The sequence below is a fragment of the Lemur catta genome, chromosome 2 (genome assembly GCF_020740605.2).
Source record: "Lemur catta isolate mLemCat1 chromosome 2, mLemCat1.pri, whole genome shotgun sequence".
In the NCBI taxonomy this organism is placed as follows: Eukaryota; Metazoa; Chordata; class Mammalia; order Primates; family Lemuridae; genus Lemur; species Lemur catta.
This window is the reverse complement of record NC_059129.1, coordinates 47,387,405-47,401,723: the sequence shown is the minus strand read 5'-3', so window position 1 is coordinate 47,401,723 and position 14,319 is coordinate 47,387,405. Positions and strand designations below refer to the sequence as shown.

The 14,319-nt window shown below is 36.0% G+C and overlaps 1 protein-coding gene across 3 annotated transcripts in view; it reads right to left on the bottom strand.

Moving 5' to 3' along the window:
• The window catches only part of ZFAND3 (zinc finger AN1-type containing 3), a 324,626-nt gene that overhangs the window by 73,575 nt on the left and 236,732 nt on the right, over positions 1–14,319 (bottom strand). For all 3 annotated transcript variants that reach the window (XM_045541881.1, XM_045541882.1, XM_045541883.1), the window contains exon 3: positions 11,851–12,033. In XM_045541881.1, coding sequence (XP_045397837.1) covers positions 11,851–12,033 — 183 coding nt within the window. The remainder of the gene's footprint in view (positions 1–11,850; positions 12,034–14,319) is intronic.

The window sequence follows — 14,319 nt, the reverse complement described above, 5'->3', positions numbered from 1 at the left end:
ATGTGTTGTGATCATCACCTAAATGCACATCGGGGAATGATACCAACTGGATATCAGACTAAGGCGGGGGGTGGGAGGAGGGGATGGGTGTATGCCTACATGATGAGTACGCTGCGCACCGTCTGGGGAATGGTCATGCATGAGGGTGCTGACTTGGGGAAGTGGAGGGTGGGGGGAGGGGATGGAAGTATGACTACATGGTGAGTGCCAGGCACACTGTCTGGAGAATGGACACGCTTGAGGCTCTGACTCAGGGGGATGGGTGGGACATGGACAATGTATATAACCTGAGCTTTTGTACCCTAATGATGAGCTGAAATTAAAAAAAAATAATAAGAACACTATGTATAACTTTATTCCAATAAATTTAGAAAGCTAGATGAAATGGACATTTTTATAATAAATATTAATTACTAAAACTGACTTAAAATGAGGTAGAAAGTATAAATAGTCCAACAATCATATAAGAAACCAAAAAGTTCTAAGACCTACTTAGAATAAAGTTATCAAGGCTACTCAGTTTTATGAATAAGTTCTCCAAGATTCCAAGGAATAGTTATGTCAAGATGGTACCAGAATATAAGATGAAAAGCTGCATTATAGCATAGGAAAAGATGAAAAGTTTTCTATAAGATTAACCTAATATCAAGACTAGACAAAAATAACATGCCCATTAGACATACACAGAGACAAAATTAACTCTCACTTATTAAAAAGATATAAAACTTCCAATAAAAGTAGCATTTTGAATCTAGCAGTATACTGAAATAACTAGTATAATTTATTCAAGCAATGTAAAGATAACTTAACACTGGAAGTCTATTAAATTAAGAGATTATACATCAAAGGAGAAATACCATAAAATCATCTCAACAGACGCTAAAAAAGCATTTTGTAAAATTTAAATACCCATCTCTAATTAAATTTAAAGAAAGGAATTAGAAAGTTATAAATAAGAGTTTCTTTAATCTGATAAACAATATCTACAAGAAACCTGTAGCAAATACTGTATCTGTGGAATACTACTAGAAAAACTAATGTAGTTTCATTAGTCAGGAATATGGAAAAAATCTATAAAGCTACAAAGAAGAAATTCTAGCAAGAAGTGCATTAAGGCCCATTTTAAGAAAATAAATCTTTGCTCAAAAACATATAAGAAGGCTTGAATGAAGAGAAACTACATTCCTATATGAGAAGACCTAACAGTGTCAATTTAATCCTAAATAAATCTATATATTCAATATAATCCCAATCAAAACCACACTGTAATTTTTAACAGAATCTGACAAGCAGAATATAAAATTCATTAAGAGAAAACACAGAAGAATAGCCAACAAAATTTAGAAAAAGACAAACTAAAGGAGAATAGCTTTATCAGATATTAATATATGCAAAAAAGCTACATTCCAGTTTCAAGGATATACAAGTAGACCAATGAAGCAAAATAAAGAGCCTAGAAATAGATTTATGTTTACATAATAGTAATGGCATTTCAAACCAGGACTAGTCAATGAATGATTTTGGGATAAATGGTTATCCATATGGGAAAAAAAAAAGAGGTAAATCCCTATACCTAATAGCATATACAAAATAAGTTCCAGATGTGTTCGAGAGCTAACTATAGAAAAAGATAAACTATAAAAGTATTGAAAACATATAGAAAAATATTTTAAAACCCTGTGATTCAGAAAGTCTTCTAAGAAAGATACAAACCTAAAGACAAAAGACTAAAATTTTTCTAATGGAATACAAGGCACCCAAATCAAAATTAGAAGCCAAGTAACATACCAGAAAAAATTACTGACAGTATATATAACAAAGACTTATTACCCAGAATACATAAGAAGTTCCTACAAATCAGTAAGAAAAAAACAGCAAATAAAAAATAAATAAGCAAAGAACACGGAAAGGCAAATCGCTGGAGACTTATAAATAGCTAATAAACATATAAAACAGTACTCAATCTCACTATCAGGAGATGTCAGGAAAATACAAGTAAAAATGAGCTACTCTTTTACCCAACTTGCCAAGAACAAAAACAAAAACAAAAAGAAACACCTAATGTTGGTAATGGTATGGTATACAATCACTCTCAAACACGATTCTTAGGACTATAAAATGGTATAATCATTTTGGAGAGTAATATTGCCATGTATATAAAAATTTAAAATATACATATTTTCTGACTTGTTAGTTCCTCTTTCACGTATTTATCATGGAAAAATAACACTTAAACCATTAGTCATGTACGAAATGATTATTTGACATGGTTTATAATGGTGAAATCCTAGAAATGGCCTCATGAGAAAATAATTTGAAAAGAGATAGTAATAGTATAGTAATATGGAATACTATGCAGCAGTTTAAAAAGAATTAGGCAGATCTCCATGTGCTGACCTGGAAAGATCTCTAAAATATATTACATAAAAAAGTAAGTTACAAAACACTATGTGTAGTATGTTCTCATTTATATAAAAATGAACAAAATCTTATATATATGTAAACATGTATATAATCGCATAGAAAAAGAAGTTATAACACAAAATGAACAAACAGTGGCTATTTCTGGAAAGAATAGGAATTTGGTAATGGTGATGATGTTAAAAGAGAATTTGTAGGCCAGGAGCAGTGGCTCATGCCTATAATCCCAGCACTTTGGGAGGCCAAGGTGGGAGGACTGCTTGAGGCCAGGAGTTCAAAGACCATCGTGGTCAACATAGCAAGACTCTGTCTCTACAAAAATTAAAAAAATGAGCTGGGTGTAGTGGCATGCACCTATAGTTCCAGCTACTTGGGAGGCTGAGGTAGGATAATCGCTTTAGCCCAGGAGTTCAAGGCTGCAGTGAGCTATGATCACACCACTGCACACCAGCCAGGGTGACAGAGCAAGATCTTGCTTCTTAAAAAAAAAAAAAAAAAGAAAGAAAGAAAAGAAAAGAAAGAGAAGAGAAAGAAGAGAAGAGAGGAGAGGAGAGGAGAGGAGAGGAGAGGAGAGGAGAGGAGAGGAGAGGAGAGGAGAGGAGAGGAGAGGAGAGAAAGAAAGAAAAAGTATTTTCACCTTCTATTCCATCTAAACCTAAGTCTCTATAATTTAAAAAATGAGAATGTGGTCATACTTTACTTGCATACTTAAAAATAGGATTAAAATTAAGAAAGAAGAAAAAGACCCAGCAAATGAATAACTTAAAAATCATGATTTTGCTTTAATTTGGTTTTGACTACAACTCGAAGGTCAAATGACATTACAAATACCTGAACAACTTCCTACCCAGCTAACGTTATGGAATAGAAATAATTTCTATTAAAAAACACTGCTGAACTGCTCAAGTCCTGCATTTTGATAGGGATTAACTTAATGATCTCACCCATTGATTCCTGATAAATTACAGCCATTCATTCAATTCAATATAGTATATAATACAACTGAACATTATCATACTATACTGCAAAGTATCAATCTTTTTAGAACACAGTCTAATAAAAAGCAGCATGCTTTACAAAACCAGCTTTAGGATGAGTAAATAAATGCACTGGGGGAAAAAAAACACCTTTAAATTAGAATCAAAAGAGACATTTAAAGTTTGGGCATTCTTCATTATGGGAAAGAATCTTCCACTTTGAGACTATTATATATCAGAAAAGCTCCATATGCTGTATAATTATCTCTGATAAATGGCCTGATGCTTTGAGCTTCATTAGAGAAAAGGGAAGAGAAAGACACACACAGAGAGAACTGTAAATAAATCTCCCCACCATATTTCACTTAAGACCAGCCCAGCAGGAAGTCATAAAATATTTTTTAATAGGTAATATTTTCTAAATGCTCTACTAGAAGAAGCCAGCCTGTTTTGTCCATTATCTGGCTGGCTTCCTAAAGTAGGAATAGTCTAAAAAAGGGAAAACTGGTTTCATTTGGAGATTATTAGAAATTTAATTGGTAAAAACAAACAAACAAATTAAAAGTTTAGCCACTTGGTAGCAGTGATATTAAGTTTCCAGGGAACAGATAAAGGCTTCACAGACAGAAATGAAGATGAGTAAGCCAACGAAGTCCAATGCATGTTCAAAGACCCAGGGGCAGTCTAACAAGGACATGTTAAAAGGCACCACCATTTAAAAAAAAAAACTTTGGGGGAGCTAGGATACCACCAGAAACCAGTCTCCAAGGAAATGATGGAAATCTACGTGTTCAAGCAAATTACTTTAACCACAAGTAAAGTATATTCTCAAATTTCTATTTTGGGAACCAGTGTCTTATTAAAGGAAAATCCAGTCAGCACTTGGAAATGAAGCTTTAGTCATTAAAAATCTTCACTAACATTCCAGTTAGTATGGTTCTCACTTTTTCTGTATATTATCTTTTGGCTACAGCAAAAGCATGTCTTCCGTAGCTGCAGTAGAGAAGAGTAGGAAAAACGGGGTACTGTATCATAGATGCAAAAGGCCTGGAGCTGAGTCCTGGCCTCAAGGTGGGTCACTATCCAAAGCCTCCTTTTTCTCATCTGTATAATGGGGAGAATACCTGCCCTACTTACGCTGCACACTGTCAGGATGATCCTAGGAACATAATGTTTGTCAAAGTGCTTTGTAAAACAAGGGTTTGCAAACTTTTTCTGTAACAGGCCACTGGGTCTCTATAGCAATTACCCAACTCTGCTGTCGTAGCACAGAAGCAGCTATAGACAATACATAAATGAATAAGTGGGGCTGTGCCCCAATAAAACTTTACTTATGAACACTGAAATAGGAATTTCATAAAATTTTCCCGTGTCACAAAATACTATTTGATTTTTTTTTCAATCACTGAAAAATGTAAAACTCATTGTTAGCTTGTGGGCAGTACAAAAACAAATGATGGGCTGGATTTGGCCCGTGGGCTATAGTTTGCGTAAGTGCTGGTTGCTGCTAAATTCCTAATATATGCCTCCACAGAGCTTAAAAGAGTGTTCTGTATGAGGTAGATCCTCTCTAACTGCTAGATCAGAATGTCAGAATCTTTGAAAACAAGCCTATTTTTTGCCATTAATCTTCTCTAGTAGCAAGCATCAATTTTCTTCCTCTCCTGTCTAGAAAGACATAGACCAGCCAAGACCCCTCCCACACCTCCATTTCCATCCAATATGCTAGTGGGATGGGGAATGGGGGGAGAGTTGGGGGGCAGAACCCAGGAAGGCATATACATCATAAAGCTCTCTCAAACAGGTCATAAGTAGGGATGCCCAGGTCCTTAAGAGTATGACAACAGAAAAGCTGACTTACAGATAAGAGATCTGGGGGCATTTTCTCATCTTTTAAGTCTAATCAGATAAGACTCAGACTTAAGGTGAGCAATTATCTGTCCATCCCTTAAGAACAACAACCAAACAACTGATTCCAGTGTTTTAACTACAGGCTGACATTATCCTTTCTTCAAAAGTTGGGACAAAAAACATAACTACAAATCACACTTTATCCCCTTTAGGAAAAACCTAGAAATTAGGAGAACAGTAAATAGGTAGCAGCAAAAGCAAAATGAAATATTTTATTCTTTTTAAGAGTTTGTCCAACACCCTCCCTTTCCACTGTATAGGCTACATTTGCATGCAGCGTCCTTTAGACTGTAAATCATGATAGAGACAGGCAGCTACGGGGTGATGGTGGAGAGCCAGGCCTTTGTACCCAGACTGCTCGGTGATCTTCATCGAGATACTGAATCACCCTGTTGCCTGCATTTTCATATCTCTGAAATGGATAAGACAAAAGTATCTACCTTACAGGGTAATTATGAAGATGAAGTAGGTTAATACAGTTGACCCTTGAACAACAAAGGTTTGAACTGTAGAGGTCCACTTAATGTCGATTTTTTCCAACCAAACACAGATCGAAAATACAGTATTACTTGTGTATACAGAGGGCCAACTTTTCATATAAGCAAGCTCTACAGGGCCAACTTCGGGCCTTGAGTGTGTGCCGATTTGGATATTGGGGAGAAGGGTCCTGGAACCAATCCCCTGAATATACTGAGGGATGACTGTACATATAAAATACTTAGAACAGTGCCCGGGACTTGGTAAGTACTATAGTGGTATTAGCTATCCCCAATATTATAGCATTTAAATGCTGTGACAAGTCCTTTAGTCACTATTTATGTTTTGTTTACATTATTTTTTGAAAAGGTTTTTAAAAGCTAAAGTTTCATGGAGTCTTCTGCAAACACATAGTTTGGGAGAGGGAGAGATATGTGTATGTTCAGACAGAAGAATATCACTTATAGCTTTTCGATATCTGCTTTATCTGACCTTCAGTCAGGTGCATTAAATTCTTTTGGATAAAAATTAGTCCCATTTCTATGCTTTACACACTCCTGTCAATAGTTATTACTCTATCTGCAGTCTTTTCAAAACAAATTGTACCCAGATTCTCACCACCTTTCCATTGATATATTCATTTAACAATAAGAAGTTGAAAGCAGATTAAGCAATACTCATTCTCTTGAATATTAGGGAAAAAATTAAAATCCTTTCACAAGGCCCAAAGAGAATGCGGCATTTCCAGCTCTATGCAACAATAATGGATTTGTAACTACTAAATGTTTACGAATTATGTGGTACTTGGATTTGGCATCCCAAACCTATTTTCCAGCAACTACTACATCTACTTCTCCACATGTCTCTAGGGGAAACTAAGAAGGACCAACAGATAAAATTCTGGTCCCTTGAGGACAGATACTAAAATATTAAAATAGGTAACTGCTGCCTTTTCCTACATCCTTCTTCTCCTAGGCTGGTCAGAACCGAAGAAATTTGTAAGGTGTAGCTGCAACAGGCTGTCTAATCTCACCTGGCAATCATTTTATTTCCTACTGACTTATAAAACACTCACCCTGACAGCTTGATCAAACCTGAGTTACTTTTCTCATCCCCCTATTCCCCAGCCCTAAACCTGGCACACATCTCCTTTAGGATAGTTGCTTTCAACCTAGGTAAGGCAGTAAGGCCCACCTGAGAAGGCTTTTGAAAATTACATGCTTATTAACCACCTACTAGTTACTGCCTCCTTTCCACCCCAAAATTCTTATGCACCTGTTTGGGAGAATAAGCCAGTATCTCAGGGAGAGGCCTATGTATTTGAAAAGGTGACCTCGTGTGTAGGGACCTAATCTTTATCATTTCTGTACCCAACTCTTAACCTAGTGCCTAACATATAGCAGGTGATCAGCAAAGATTACTAAATGAATATAAAAACCATGGATATAGTTTATTAAGGTAATCAACCACATAATCACCAAATCCAAATGCCTCTGTCAAATTATAGCAACAGCAGCATTTTCGCAATACCATCCCAATATGCTACAGTGGTTCAAAGTATGGACTCTGGATTCAAGTTAGTGTGTTAGAACATGGGTGTCACTGACAAGCAGTAGCTCCGTAACTTTGGACAGAAGTTACTGAACCTCTCTATGCTTCAACTTCCTCTTCTGTAAAAATAAGCATAATAAAAACCACCTACCTTCATAGGCTACACAGAAAATTAAATGTTATTATATCTAAAAAGCTTAGAGACTATAGTAAATATTAGGTCATTAAATGTGAAATATCCAATTTTGAATCAAAAGTGTAGTTTATTATATCTCAAACAAGTAGTACAGTCAATCAAAATATGCACCTAAAATTATTGACACAGTTTTGCCATCTTAATGGTAGCTTGTTTATGCCAGCAGCAAAGAAGCCTGGAGAGCAGAGTAGTGATGAAATCATGAAAGGCATTTTCCACAGCTTGTTGAGAATTAAATATTTTTCCTTGTAAGAAGGGTTCCAAAGCCTAGAAGAAGCGGTAGTCAATTGGTGCAAGGTTTTTTGCAACACATGGTCTTGCAAGAGGATTGACCTGTCTCTATTGATCAATCTTGGCTGCTTAATCACAAGCATCCTCATCATTTCATCCAACTGGTTGCAACAGACATCCACTGTAATCAAATGACCAGGTTTCACGAAGTTGCAGTGGATAATACCAGCACTGGATCGCCAAACAGACATCATTAGCTTTTCTGTGATTAGTATTTGGTTTGGGACTGTGTTTCAGCACTTCATCTTTATCCAACCATCGTGCCAAACACTTGCAATTGTCAAAAAGAATCCATTTTTTATCACATGTAACAATATGGTGTAGAAATGGTTTGCCTTTATGTCGTGACAGCAAATAAAGGCAAGCTTCGAGATGATTTCTCTTCTGATGCTTAATTCATGCAATAGTCATATATCCAGCTTCTTTACCTTGCCAATTTGTTTCAAATGGTCCAATATTGTTGGAATAGTAATGTCAAACCTTGCTGCTAATTCATGTGCAGGTTGAGATGGATTTGCTTCCACTACAGCTTTCAGCTCATCATCCACCTTGGTCTCAGGTCACCCATGTGGCTCATTTTTAAGATTAAAATCACCAGGATGGAACTTCTCAAATTATTTATGTACGTGTGTTCATTAGCCACATCCTTCCCAAACATTTCATTGATATTTTGAGTGCTGCATTTGGTTCCATCACGGAACTCATATTCGAAAATAACACAAATTTTGGACTTACCCATGGTTTCATAAAAATTGCTCTAAAAAAAATGTGAAAGATAATCACAAGCCAAAACGTGCATTTGAAAGACTGAGGATATACCTTCACAATAAAAATAAAACAAGAGTTGTCAAAGTGAAATGTCAGAGAGATCAACTGTCAAACTTAGTACTTAAGGAAATTGGACATTTCATACTTAATAACCTAATACTTCATAAATGCGAGCTAACATTTTCATTATCATCATCATTATTATTATTATTAAAGTCCAGATCCTCAGTTGTTATTTGTTCCTTGGCTTTAGGAACCTTGCCCAACATCATTCTCTTCCTCTTTGACTTCTACACTTGCCTCTTCTATCTCTTTTGTTCCCTAAATCTGTAAGTTTCACTCAAGGATCTATCCTCACTGCTTTTGTTTGCTCTCACCCTTAGCAATCTCATTTAACCCCTAAGGCTTAAACTATTTTCTCCATACTTAAGTCATCACCTTATTTCAGATTGGCAAATCTCTATACAATGGGTCAAAGCCCTGATGTCACCAGAAAGAAAGAGAATGGATCTGAAGCTAGTACAACTAGACATCCTTAATCAGATTGAAGGTATTTATATATTAAAAGAAAAAAACAGAGCAATCTACAGTGACCTAAGCTGACAAGTTATGGAAACACAGCAAGAGTTGTGTCTTGGAGGCTCCAGAGCTCAGGGTGGGTCTAAGCTCTGGCAGAGGTGGGGGAAAGGGGTGTGGAGATGGAACCTTGAAAGGAATGAAAGACCTCTCCTGTATGTCCTAGGATGCACCAGATAATCAGCCTGACTCAATTAAAAACTCACTTCATTTAACTTCGCTTGTTGAGTCCATGCTTTGCCACTTGCTGAATAAATACTTGTTATGGGTTGGATTCCCATGTAAAGCCTTCCTATAGAAGAAATGTTTTAGTTATATGGATATTTCTTAACCCCTGTCACAGTGATTTTTTTATGATCAATCAATAAAGTAACTTTTGGTTATGATTTGGGTTTCCACATGCCTTAATTATAGGGAGAGAAAGTACTGATCTTGCCAACATTAATATTCTATTCCTACATGAGTTATATTTCACATTGTGAATTGACTGATTAAAAGTATGGACTCTGAAGCCAAACGCTTGAATTTAAGGAGTTCTGGTATCTATTGGTTTGTGACCACAGGCAAATTACTTGATCTCTTTATGCCTATTTCCCCATCTTTAGAATTAGGATAATGATAGTATCTACCTCATTGGGTTTTCATGAGGAATAAATGAGAAAATATGCAAAACATGTAGAATAATGTCTTACACATAAAGTGCTCAATTAATGGTAGTCACTGTTATCTCAGTCTCACACGTATTTTGGCTGCTTGAATTATTTGCTGTGGCCTGATCCTGGTATGTGCAGATCCAATCCAGGTTCCACCAGATGAGATCTTGACCAGTTCCAACCTTTCCCTTAGACTAGGAGTTCTTAACCTAATGGCCATAATGAGCTGTAGAGAAATTTCATGCAAAACTGGGTATACATGGATGGTGTATATCTTTCTAAGACAAGGGGCCATAGCTTTCATGAGCTCCTCAGTAAGCACATGACCTCAAATAGATTTTTTAAAAACAAAATAAAACCTACTGACTTAGCATTACCACTAATGTTTTTGTCTTGTTTTCTCCTCTTACATGATTTCTATACCTGCCCTGGCCTCTATTCATTAAGTTATAATACTTTAAAAATTCTCTCTCTGTAATACTATTCTGCCTAATCCTTTCCATTTTCAATACTGCCAGGTTATATCTTCAAAAGTAATAATATCACTTCCTGTACTCAAAAACATGGCTACTTAGACAGTATTATGTCCAAATAGCTTGGCTGGGCACTCAAGCCTCTATGGATTGGCCATAATTTACCTTTCTAGCCTTGTCCTCCATTCTCCATAAATGGCCCTAAAGGAGTCACTTGCCACTGAGGAACTCCCTGCAGCTTTCTTCCACAGCTAATTCTAAGCTGTCTAGAATGTCTCATTACCACTTTCTATCCATCTTAAATATCACTTCCTCCAGTAAGCCAATGTCTTGCTTCAATAGTGATTACCTTTAATACATAAAGAGGACCATTACTGTGGGTGTACACAAACACCTATAAAGGTTTCTCAACCACCAGTGTATTGCTGATATGTCAGGCTGGATAGTTCTTTGTTGTGGAGAGCTATCCTACGCAATGTAGGATGTTTAGCAGCATCCCTGGCCTCCAGACATTACCAAATTGCGGGGAAGTGGGGGGCGGCGGGCATGGATCACTCCTGGTTGAGAACAACTGATATACTATAATAAATGTATTCAGTTTCCCTTGCTAAATAGTAAATTCCTTAAGGACAGGGATTATGACTTTATTTTATATTGTCAATATTACCAAATATAATAGTTTATAATAGACTTAGATAAATATTTGTTATCTGATAACCTTTCCAAAGTCAGCAGACAGAACATCCTAATCTACCATATTTCTAGATATTCGTTAAACTTAAAACACTAAATTTCAACCTTGAATAAAGCTCTTAAAAGGCAAAACCTTCTATGTCATAATATCCCTATAATTTTCAACAAACACCATCAGATAAAACTGTATCCCAAAAGAGACAGTTATAGCATTATAAAAAATTAAGTGGACAATAAACTTCCATATCACATACATAACAGTACTCTATCACTGAAGACTTACAGAAGAGTAACAAAAACCATTTCCCTCTCCCTTTAAATATACTATGTTCTACGAAGTATAGTATTATCTCAGATAAATGCTTAGAAAGTCAAGGCCCAGATAATGTCAGAGGTAAGGTTTCAATCCAAGGCTCCTAAATCAGGGTTAAGTTTCCTAGACCAGGGGTTCTAAACCCTTGCTACACATTATAATCCTCTGCAGAGTTAAAAAGAACAGATCCTTGGGTCTCCCACCAGACCAATTAAATAAGAATCAGGGAATGGTGAATATTAAAATTGTTTTAAAAATCCCCAGTGGATTCTAATGTGCAGTCAAAGCCAAGAGCCACTGCTCTAGACTGGCTCAAAAACTTCATGCACCTTGATAGTTAATACAAAAAGCTATCTCTTAAGAAGATTTTAAACTTTATGGAATGGCTGAAACTCATTCTCTAACTTGCTGAGCTTAGGCCCTATATCTGAACACTTATCTTGAATTAAAAGAACTGCTGTCTTTTTTCTGGGATTAGGCATTACCAAGAAGCTCATGTTATGGTTCTTAGGCTGTTCTCCCTACCATCTCTCAGAATCTGGGCACTTACACTCCTCTTTACTTGGTGAAGTTACATTCAGTTCTGTCGGAAGCGGCTGCTGGCTGGGACTAAGAGTTGGCGTGGTTATCGAGGTATTGTTGTTGTCACTGGTGGTCTCTTCGGAAAACAAATCTGATTGGCTGTTACTTGTACTTGGAGCGGAATCATCGTCTGGTTGTTTCTTTTGAAAATCTGAAAAGAAAGAGTGAGAAAACCAATTTAATCAAGGAGTTCACAGTCTCTTTGAGTATTAGAAAACAATGGAAGTTAATACAAAAATTAAACGCGACAATAAAGACTAATTTAGGTGATTAAAAAAACACAGAAATAAAACACTGGTCAAAAACATATAAGATTGGTAGAGGTACCTGGAGATAAAGTTTCCCAAAGTTCTTATACTATTCAGAAGAATGGCAGACACACTGATTTTAATGTTTGACTTTGCAAAGCCAAAAAGAAATGTTAAAATTTTTAAGGGTAATCAGTAAAGAAAAAAGGAATAAAGAAAAGCTGTTCAAACTTTTCAGAAGGAAAGGTCAAACGGAAAAGGGCAGCACAGAAAACAAGAGGGCAAATAGAAAACACATAAGATGGTAGAAATACACATAAATATATCAGTAATGGTACTAGATGTAAACAAACTCAGCTAAAAGAAAATTCAGATTAAAGTCCAATTATTATTAATATATATTCAGTGTGTAAGAGGCATACTAAAAGCATAAACATGAGGATGAAGAAAATGCTTAAGTAAAAATGACCCTTAAACAACATGGGTTTGAACTGTGTGGGTCCACTTATATACAGATTTTTTTCAACCAAATGCATATACAGGATTTGCAGGACGTGAAACCTGCCTGTACTGAGGGCTGACTTAACGTATAAGTGGGTTCCGCAGGGTGGACTGCAGCACCTGAGTATGCTGGGAATTCTGGTACAGGGAGGGGTCCTGGAGCCACTCCCCCATGTATACCAAAGGATAACTATATATTACACATACACACACACACACACACACACACACACACACACACACATACATTTTTTAAATACCAGGCAACTAAATATAAATAAAAAGAAAGCCAGTACAGCGAGAGTACTGTCAGAATATGTAGATTTTAAGGCAAAAAGCACTATTAGAGTTAGGGAGGATCATTATACAATGGTAAAAGTAACAATTCACTAAAGCCTCAAAATATAGTTGCTCCCTCCATGTACGCAGGGGACTGGTTCCAGGACTCCCACATGTATCCAAACCTGCTGTCAGTCCTGTGGAACCAGCGAATATGAAAAGCTGGCCTTCTGTATATGTAGGTTTCACACCTTGCAAGTATTTTCGATGTGTTTGGTAGAAAAAAAGACTGTATTTAAGTGGACTCTCAAAGTTTAAACCCATGTGGTTCAAACATCAACTGTATATAAAATGAAAATGGTTATATATATGAGAAACTGAAAAATTTTCTGTAAGTGAAGATTTTAATATTCCTGTCTCAGACAAAATTATTAGTAAAATTTCAGAAGATTAATAAACATACACAGATTTGAGTATCCAACAATTAGAGGATAAATTATTTTCAAGGTAAACTACTTTTCTCTCTTAGAAATATATCATGAATTTTTTTTTTTGTCAACCATAGATCTGTATGACCACTAATGAGTTAATAGTCTGTCCATTTATAGATATGTTAAACCAATTCACTATTGTTACACATTTTCAGTTACCAATTTTTCACTATTACATATAAGATTTCATTGAGTTTCCTTAGGTTATATCACTAGAAGTAGATCAACTGGTAAGAGAGGATACACATTTTTGAAGCATTCGGTACATATTGTCAAATTCTCTTGGCATAATACTCTGCAATTTCCTGGTGTCTAAGAATCATCTGTCCAATTATCAGTCTCCCACATTACATAGGATCCAGGACAAAAATGGTGCCCAATATATGTTAACTGGATAAATATGTGGCCAAATGTTTTCCTGTAAAAAGTCCATCACTGGATTACATTTTAAGTATTTATCAACTGTTATTTTAAACCTTTCATAAACAATTTTGTGTGCCTTTAACAGTACTTCTAGCATCATGTAGGTTAGCATTTCTAAATGATAAAGTGCTCAATACCTATGAATTTCTATTTTCATAATTAAGTAGAGATGAGAAATTCAATTGCATGTGTTCTACCTCACTCATTAAGACTATTTGGGCTCACTAATAAGACTTGTATATCATTATCATAGACACTAAAGCTGGGTATAAAGAACATAAAATTGGAAGTGAAAGAAGAATGAAGAATTAAGTGCCTACTATGAGCCAAGCACTCCGTCAGGGGCTTTACATTTATTTTCTTATTTACTCCTCCAAATAAACTGGGCAGTAGATGTCATCCCCACATGTCAGTATAGGACAGCGGGCATGGCAAAGGTGGGCAACCTGCCCCCTCCTAATAAATGCAGGAGCTGGGGTTTAAGGCCCAGGTTTA